The 10,300-nt window shown below is 31.3% G+C and overlaps 1 protein-coding gene across 1 annotated transcript; it reads left to right on the top strand.

The window, feature by feature from the left end:
* Nucleotides 1-3,697: 3,697 nt before the first annotated feature.
* LOC139882000 (terpene synthase 10-like) lies at nt 3,698-6,287 on the top strand. The gene is made up of 7 exons (XM_071866387.1): nt 3,698-3,925; nt 4,064-4,343; nt 4,432-4,813; nt 5,004-5,222; nt 5,320-5,458; nt 5,584-5,832; nt 5,988-6,287. The coding sequence occupies exons 1-7, from the start codon at nt 3,698-3,700 to the stop codon at nt 6,285-6,287; spliced, it is 1,797 nt and encodes a 598-aa protein (XP_071722488.1).
* Nucleotides 6,288-10,300: the final 4,013 nt, after the last annotated feature.

Genomic DNA, 10,300 nt, shown 5'->3' with positions numbered 1-10,300 from the left:
TTGAATGAGAGGGTTGAGACCCTACTTATAGTGCTCGAAATAGTCCTTGTCCATGTAGAAGTAGAATTCCTCCCGCCAATCAAAAGCTTTGCTTGAAGTTCATCTTCCATTGTGACTCTTGCTTCGCTTGAATACTTAAATTCCATCTTGGACTCTTATATCTTATCATTGAATCCTCTTCATCTTCTTAGTCTTGTGATGAATCCTCTTCCAAGTCTTATAGCTAAGTTGAATCCTTCTCAAAGTCTTAGTATGTAATTGAATCTTCCTTGAAGTCTTAGTGTACAGTGGAATCCTTCTTGAAGTCTAAGTGGATAGTGGAATCCTCCTCTAAGTCTTATAGCTAAATCCTTGAATCCTTTTCCACCGAGAACTCCAACCTTGCTTATACGAATATCTTCTAGAACCTCTTCAAGACTTCTGCTCGTAAATTATCTCTTTCATAACCTTTTATGGCCCAACCCACTATTATGGATAAGATTTAAGTGTCTAGATTTTAATCATAGATGATATTTTAGGTGCTTGGAGCCCCATCTTAAATAAGCTTTCAAGTGCATGGGCTTGGCCATAGAAAACCCTTCAAACGTATGAACTTGACCATAGAAAAGCCTTCAAGAACATGAGGCCATAGAGAAGATTTTGAGTGCTTAGGCTAGGCCTTAGCCTAGGCTAGATCTTAGGCTAGGCCGTAGCCTCAACGAAAGACTTAGCCTAGCCTATGGCTAGGCTTTCCTTCAACGAAAGGCTTTCCTTCAAGACTAGGCTTTCCTTCAAGGCTAGGCTTTCTTTTAAGGCTTCAAGGCTCTTTCAAGCCTACAATGCCCTTTCAAGTCTCAATGTGCCTTCAAGGCTTCGATTCCCTTTCAAGCCTTCAAGGCCCTTTCAAGCCTTCAACCCTCCTTCAAGTCTTCAATGCATATTCAAGCCTTCAACCCTCCTTCAATACGCATTCAAGTCTATGTTTTACATTAAAGTCCTCTATGTATTTCAAGTCTACGATAGTCTTTGCTTGAATAAAAGTGACCATAGGCACAATTTCAATTCTACGATAAATTTTGCTTCAAAAAATGAAATCATGATCATAACCCCATTACACGTGGCAATACTTAATCGATCGTCAAAATTTCATTGTCGACATATATGATTGCAGAATTTATCATGCAATTTTTTTTTCTCGGAAAAATTTAAATATGATAATAATTATTAATTTGATAATTAGTTTGAATTTTTGTCATTTTTAGTTTTATAAGGCGTGTGTTCGGTACAAAGATGGGAACAAAGACTTTTGCTACACAGTCACACTTTTAGCATCTCTTGCCTCAACATATTAATTTCACTGTAGTAATGCATTTATTTTACCATTTTTATTAGTATTTTTGCATTAGTGGTTGTGGACGATTTTTTTAATAGTAATATATTTTTTTTTAGAAATTTATGGATTAATCGTTAATTGATATGATCAAATTTATCCACTAAATTTAATAATAATCTATTCCTCTTAAAAAAGAAAAAAACTACTTTTAGACGCGTCCCACCAGCTTAAATACCTGTCATATTATTGATATATTTTGTCGCTAATAATTGCGCCGACATGTAATATTACCCCTTTCTCACTGGCTTTTAACGATATAAAGTAGTCTTCAGTAAGACGAAAGAGAAATGAAGGATGTTTTTTTTCTTTTCAGGTAAAAAGTGAAGGATTTATACGATTAAGTTAAAAACAACATATATACTTTCAGAATTGCCGTTTATTTTAATATATTAGTCAGTGGGCTCATCCGTTGGACGAAAATTATGTACCTTTAAAAATAAATAATTTAAATAAATATTATAAAAAATAATATAATAATTATTAACATTAAAAGTTATTAAATTTATGTCATATATTATATGAAAAGAAAATTATTTTAACTTTAAATTAATTAAAATTATTTTGATTTTATTTCAAAATCTACAATCCTATTAGAATTAAAAATTTATTTTGTTTGAGAAATAAGATATCTCTATTTTAATTAATAATAAGAAAAAATATATCGAATTTTTATTAAGAATAATAGTTTAATAAAAAAAATTAAAAAAATATATATAGTTTAATTTGAATAGGAATAATTTTCTTTAGCAATATATCCGTTTGAATAGGAAAAAAAGAAGTTGTGCCCGTTTTAATTAGGAATAAAAAAGAATATAATAAATTTTAATTAGAAAAAATCGTTAAATAAAAAAATTAGAAAAAAAATATAGTGTATTATAATTTTATTAGGAATATGTTTTTATTGTGTTTTGATTTTCTAATTAGAATAGGAAAAAGCATAGAGTTAAAATTATAAATTGAAACCTAATTAAACTTACGGTTCGAGAAATATAGTTTAATAAAAAAATTAAAAAAAATATTAGATATTATTATTTGATTATGAATAATTTTTTTAACAATATACTCGTTTGGATAGGAAAACAAATGTGCCTATTTTAATCAGGAATAGAAAAAAAATATAATAAATTTTTATTAGAAAAAATTGTTTCATAAAAAAATAAGAAAAATATAGTATATTATAATTTTATTAGGTTTTTTTTAAAATAATGGATAGGAAATTGATTAGAAATAAAATTATTATATTAAAAAAAAGTAATTGATAGAATTTTATTAGGAATCATTATATTTTTATTGTATTTTGATTTTTTAATTAAAAAAATATTATTGACTTAAAATTATAACTTGAAATCTAATTAAATCAAAAAATTTATATACATATATCAAATTATTATTCGTTAATAAAACGTCATATGTCGAATATTAATTTGACAGTAAAATTTACAATTAAATTACAATTAAAACAGATTGAAAAAAATATCTCCATTATCTATAAAATATAAATATATATGTGTAAACAAGATATTGTTTTAAAGGAATGTAAATAAGATTATCGTACATATATGTTGCTGTGAGTAGTTATTATTATTTTCTATATATATGTATGAATGTACCAAAATTTATGATGAAGGAGAAATATACTAGCTGTCGTCAAATTAGCACAGTCCCGTCCGTGGAAGATAAGCTTCAAATTAGTCAAAGTTATGTTCTTAATAGCCAATTGCATAATGTTATCTACATGGTCAACATCATCATCTAAGAATGGAAGTAAAATTTTAATGTGTAGAAATTTTATGGCGGCGGGCATATGTAGCAACCGATCAAGTGTATTCGTGGAAACAATTACTCTCTTTATTCCATTTCAAATGTCTCGTAATGAAAATTGTTGAATCTTCAAAAATAATTAATGATAAAAAAAATTATATATTTATTTATTATTTAATATTCAAAAATTTATTTAAAGTTAAAATTTTATTGAAATAAATATAAGAATAAGACTGAAAAAAAGAGCTCAAATATACATTAATTTGATAAAAAAATATTTGAAATGGATCAAAACAAATTTTATTACGAATTATTTGTGGTGTACCGACTTAGTATACGATTTGAAAAAAATTAATAGTTTCAAATGAGGAAGGAAATGGGCAAGCAAATTGTCTAAACGAGCTAATCAATAATAATTCAAGTTGATGGCTAAGAACTAAAAATTCAAACCTGGCTGCCTCAAAAATCACTATTTATACCTCAGAACTCTCAAGTTACATGCAAAACAAAAAATAATTTGTTAGCAACCAGGAAAAAAAAACCAACTATATTCTATAGCTTAAAATGGCTCTTTATCAGAAACATTTCATTCCCTGCACACTCGATGGCTTGCCACTTAAGAAACAAGTCTCGATTACATCATTCAGTAACCGTTTTAGCTTAAAATGCAAGTCTTGGCCGGTTCAATGCAAGTTGGCAGCCGAGTCGCAGGCAATCGTCAGGAGGTCTGCCAATTACCAACCTACCATTTGGGATTACTCTTACATTCAGTCGTTAACCAGTGAATATCAGGTACAATTACTTATGAAGCTAGAAAAATGTCTAGAATTTGACGCATACAGAACACCAAAAGGAATAAATTATTTCAATTCATTGCATACTAATACTACTTTTTGTTTTTGTTTTTTTTTTTTGCTGTAATTTAATTAGGGAGAAGCATACAACAGAGGGGCAACCGACTTGAAGGAAGAAGTGGGGATGATACTTGAAAAATCGGAGGGTGTTGCTCAACTAGAGCTAATTGACAACTTGCAAAGACTTGGATTATCTTATCACTTTGAGGATGAAATAAAAATAATTTTGAGCACCATTTATGATACAAGAAAAAGACCACTTAGCCAATTCAATGCAATGATCAACGATGCTGACTTACATGCTACAGCTCTTGAATTTCGACTCTTAAGACAACAAGGCTACAATGTCCTTCCAGGTACTTTGTTTCATTTTGAGTTTGTGATGTAAAAATCAATCTGAGTAATCTGTGTGATTTATTTTAACTTTTTTTTTTTTCTTTACAGATGTTTTCAATGGATTCATAGACGTGAATGGGAAATTCAAGTGTAGCCTTTGTGACGACACAGAGGGGATACTGAGTTTATATGAAGCTTCACATCTTCTCGTTGAAGGCGAAAATATATTGGAAGATGCTCGACTTTTCGCGACCAAACATCTTCAAGAATACGCAAAGCAAAGCAGTGATAATAATGCTTATCTTTCTTCACTTGTGAATCATGCCTTGGAGCTTCCATTGGATTGGAAGATTGAAAGGGCAGAGGCCAGGTGGTTTATAGATATTTATGAGAAGAAAATTGGCATGAATCCTGTTTTCCTTCAGCTTGCAAAATTAGACTTTAACTTGGTCCAAGCCAAACATCAAGAGGATCTAAAACAAGCGTCTACGTAAGAACCTATATATAAAACAAATCAATACTATTTCTCAGTTTCTAAATTTATCTCAGCCGTCACTAGAGGACAAAATCATTATATTAATGTAATTTTCCATGAACTAGTAAGATTTATTTATACATGAAACAGATTTTAGTAGATCGATGAAAGAGCTTACTATCAAAAGATTGGCATGAATTCACAGGTGGTGGGTCAATACAGGACTTGGGAAAAAGTTGCCTTTTGCAAGGGACAGATTGATGGAGAATTTCCTATGGACTGTTGCAGTTGTGCCCGATCCTCGATTCCAACATTGTCGGAGAGCCTACACGAAGCTCAATACGATAATCACTACTATTGATGACGTTTACGATATCTATGGTACATTGGAAGAACTCGAGCTTTTCACAGACGCCGTCGAGAGGTATATGCATAAAACTCGATCACAGACTAATTAAATCACTTGTTATTTCTATTTATTAACATTTTTATAATGTGTTTACTTGGTAATATGAATTTAGATGGGATCTTAACGCAATGGAACAAATGCCTGATTACATGAAGACGTGTTTCCTCGCTCTCTACAATTTCGTGAACGAAATGTCTTTTGATGCCCTTAACAAACATGGAGTTTACGTCATTCGACTCCTAAGGAAAGCGGTACGAAATCGTTTTTCATATAACTTATTACGTACATTCATTAACTGATTTAGAATAAACATTAAGAAATATACATACTAGCAATTGTACGGCCTTAATAAATGAATATGCCTTTAATTGTGTAGTGGGCAGATTTATGCAAGTCATATCTAGTGGAAGCAAGATGGTATTATGGCAAACACACACCTCCATTACAGGAGTACATGGACAACGGATGGGTATCGATAGCCGTGCCTGTCGTGCTAGTGCATGCTTACTTCTGGGTTTCTGATGAGGTTACACTGGAGGCCTTGCAATGCCTCAACCAATATCCTCAAATTATCCAATGGTCGTCCATGATCATGAGACTTGCTAATGATCTTGGAACGTCACCGGTATGTATGTCTACCTTTATCTCTGAACATTGATTCAATAATAAAATATGCAATTGGAGAAGCTAAATTGTGTTGGTAATGTAATCCAAAGTATACATCGAAGTTGAATTTGTTTTCATTCTTGTTTACAATTTTTGTATTTTTCTTAAATCTAGGATGAACTAAAAAGAGGTGATATTTCTAAATCTATGCAATGTTATATGAACGAGAAGGGGGCGTCAGAAGAGGAAGCTCGTCAACACATTCTACATTTGATTAGTGAAGCATGGGAAAAAGTGAATAGAGATCGAATGGCGGATCGCTCACCTTTCTCTAAGTTATTCGAAACGACGTCGATCAATCTAGCAAGGATGGCATTATGCACTTACCAAGATGGAGATGGGTTTGGTTCTCCGGACCAGGAGACCAAAGATATTATATTGTCTTTACTTGTTCAACCAATTCCTCTAAAGTAATCCTCAAAAAAAAAAATTCCTCTAAAGTAATATTAATGGAGATCATAAATTAAAACTATGAGTTGCAATAGTGAAATCTTATGTAATTAAATTTATAATCTAGTTTTATCAAGAGAATAATGTAGCGGTGCTCATGTACGTGTTTTTGGTGCAATTTTAGCTTTTTATTGACCAAGAAATATACAACTTAAAATTAGAATTTGGTGCAACAATTCTGCCCCTTTACATCATCTCCAATTATTTATCACTTCTCTGTGTATGTGACCTTTTTTATATTGAAGACAAAACGCTACAGACTGCTTAATAGTGCGAATCAAACTACATGTATTCACACTGTCACCTCTGAAAATCTTCCTATTGCTTGCCTGCCATATATAATACACAATGGCCAGCCGCGCCCATCTTCTCATCTTTGCCAAAATTGTTTTGCCCACCGTTTTCTTTGCAAACCATCCCACTTCTCTTTTCCATTGTCGTGGCTGTCGAAAGATCTGACAGCGAGGCATAATATCCAACAATACCAGCCGAGAGACAGAGCATTCAAAAAACAGATGGCTAATTGTTTCAACACCAACATTACAAAGCGGACATATATTTGTATTGCATATTCCCATCTTGCTAATCTATCACGCACAATAAGCCTATTTCTTACCGCTAGCCACATAATAAAACTATGCTCAGGAGAATTTCCAGCAACCCAAACAAGCCTATACCATTTAACACCATTCTTCTTACGGATCATATCAAACCCAGAGAAGATGGAATACATACCTGAATCATCTGCCCTCCAAATAATCTCATCTGGTTGTGACTCATTAGTTATAGCTCCTTTAACAGCCTCCCAAGCCACTGCTATTTCTTCAGTAATAGGATCAGGCAGCTTCCAATCATTACACTTCCAGCAGTCCTTCGCTCTCGCTGCCCTTTTTATATCAGCATCAGTAAAACCAATGCTCGGAAATATGTCACACAGCGATTTACCATCAATCCAAGAGTCATACTAGAAACTAAAGTTCATGTACGTGTTGATTGAATATTTTGCTAAAAAAAGTCGTAAAAAGGTTTGGCAGCAGCAAAGTACAAAAATAGAGAAAAGATGAAATTTGATGACCGTAACTAGTTTGGGGAAAAAGAGTTACGTATTTCAATTTAAGTTTAAGTCATTAGGAACTGTTTTAGAAGGCGGAAATAAAATAGAGTGATATTTAGCTGATGAATCTGTCGTTTCTACAAGATTCTAGAGAGATTAACAAACAGAGTAAATAAATTGGGATTTTTATTTCCAACTTATAAATTGGTTACAAACTGCCTGTATTTATAATAATTTGAGCTTGGCATTTGATCGTTTACACTAGCGACTAAGTAATTTCGTATATTCTGTTATCGGGATTGTCACAATAAAATTTATAATGACCAGGCTTTTCGGTCTGCTTGCCAATATTCTTATCGGTCACGGATGATGGCATAAGTACAAAGTTGCCATAGAATCAACTTTTGTCGCCACATACCAATACCTACCTTTTTCGTATGTTTTGTTCTCACTATGTAGTCACCCATCGTATAATGAAAACAAGTTGCAACTTATTGGTATGGATAAAATCAATCAATTACTAATCTGTCATCGTCTTCTACATAGCTTTACAATGTGCGTTGTCACAATCATTCCTTAGAGCGAAGTCGCTACAGAATCGACGTCCGTCTCCAAAGACCAATACCTGCGTTTCCAGTATAGGCTATCGTCTTCCACACAGCTCTACAATGTGGGTTGTCACAATCTTCCTCTTCGTGCGGAGTCGCTATAGACCCGCCTTTCCAACATGCTTTGTCCTTACTCGTATGCTCATTGGAAAAAATTCTCACTTTTTCGGTATAGGCCATTGTCTTCCACGTATCTCTACAACGTGGGTTGTCACAATCATCCTCTTTGCGCGGAGTCGCTACAGAATCGACGTCGGTCTGTGGAGACCAACACCCGCGCTACAATGTAGGTTGCCACAATCTTCCTCTTCGCCCGAAGTCGTTACAGAATCGACGTTGGTCTGTGGAGACCAACATCCGCCTTTCCAACATGTTTTGTCCTTACTCGTATGCTCATTGGAAAAACTTCTTAGGTGGTCATCCATCTCAAGCAAATCACGTTTAACTTTAAAATTTCTATCGATGAACTCCCGAAAAGAGAAGTTGTAACATGTTGATATATATAAAACCAATCAATTACTTATATCCTATGTCTTCCACATACGTAACTTTATAATGTCGGTTATCACAAAATCTTGTAAATTTTTTGACAAAATTGACGGTGTGTTCTTGTAAATTGCATAGCTAGAGTTTAAGTCTTTAACTATTCTAGTCAAGTTGAGCTATATGGGCCATAAAGTTACACTCTTTATTTTGACTTGCTATATAGACTTTTAATTATTGTTTTATTTTTATCTTATTCCTTTTGCATTTCATATTGTCGGAATTATAAAATAATCGCTTAGAGGATCTTTAATGGGAGAGTATGTAAATATTTTGGGACAAATAACATATCCTCACTAATTCACTCGAAGAAATGAGTAAGATATGTTATTTATTTAATATATCTTTCTGTATGTTAATTTTTTTTTTCTTTCTATTCATTTATAGTCAACGTGGTGGAATATTGAACGTATAAATATAATAGCTTATTCCTATTAGCGATATTCTAAAACTAAAACCGTGCACTGTAAAATGAATCAAATATGTAAACTTCATCCCATAGCGAAATGACAATTTATTTTATTTAAAAAAAAAAAATTGTTTGTTAAATGTTCTAGTCTTGAAAACCTTCTATTTTATATTTTCATTACTTAATTAGGCAATTTGAGTGGGCGTTGGATTTAGATTCGACAATAAAATTTGCAATTGGAACAAATTTAAAAAATTGTTTTTATTGTCTATAAGAAGATAAGATAAGATACATCCATTTTAGTTAAGAAGAATGAGAAGAAGAAAATAGAATCTAGTGGATTTTGATTAGAATTAGAAGCTTAATTAGGAAGTAGAGAAAAATATTATGTATTATAATTTGATTGGAAAGAATTTTTTAAATAATATAAATAGATAAATAAAAAATTATGTGTCAAATTTCAATTCGTCAATAAAAGGTCACATGTCAAATTTCGATTTGACAATAAAATCTGTAATCGGAAGAAATAAAAAGTTATTTCTATTATCTATATAAGATAAGATTTCGAAAGCTAATTATGTTTCATCGAGGATGGAACTAGAGGGGATTCGGATATGAAAGTTTTTGCGTTGTTTGTAAATAACTTTTTCCTTAGATGTTAATTTATAAATATCAGAATTTTATTGCATGTTAAGCATGAGTCGATGTGCTTAGGTCTAGGCATAATTTATTTTGGTCTGATTTAGATATCAGACCAAACCGAATTGTATTTATAACGGTTTGAAAAATTTCAAATCAAATTTAATTATATTAATTTCAAACCAACCTAATGTTAAATGGTTAATTGGGTTTGGTTTATATTGAATTTAAAAATACTACATACTATTTATTAATTAAAAAAGATTAATAAATTATGCATTATCTTTACAATGATAAACTAACAATATATAATAAATTAATGGGTCCAAATAATACTTTTAATATTAATTCATAAATTATTAAGATTTTAAGCTATAATTATGGAGTGAAATGTTTATATTTTATAATTTTTATTTGGTTTAATCTATTTGAAACCAAAGTGAAATAATTTAAATCAGACGAAATTATCCTTTAAATGCTTTGGTTTGGTTTAAAACAAAATTCTAAATATATTTTTCAGCTTAAATGGAACCAAACTAAATTAATAGGTTGGTTTGGTTTGATTTGATTTGATTTTTCAAATTGAACAATATAATGCCCACCTATCTATCCATATATACTTCAAATCACACTCATAATATACATTTTATTTTATTTTTTTATTTTATTTTTTGAGATAAACTCTTAAGATGCATTACATGATGTATTAATCTAACTTGTTATA

This window comes from Rutidosis leptorrhynchoides, unplaced genomic scaffold, assembly GCF_046630445.1.
Source record: "Rutidosis leptorrhynchoides isolate AG116_Rl617_1_P2 unplaced genomic scaffold, CSIRO_AGI_Rlap_v1 contig218, whole genome shotgun sequence".
Classification (NCBI taxonomy): domain Eukaryota; kingdom Viridiplantae; phylum Streptophyta; class Magnoliopsida; order Asterales; family Asteraceae; genus Rutidosis; species Rutidosis leptorrhynchoides.
The sequence above is the reverse complement of the archived record's forward strand: the minus strand, read 5'-3'. Positions and strand labels throughout refer to the sequence as shown.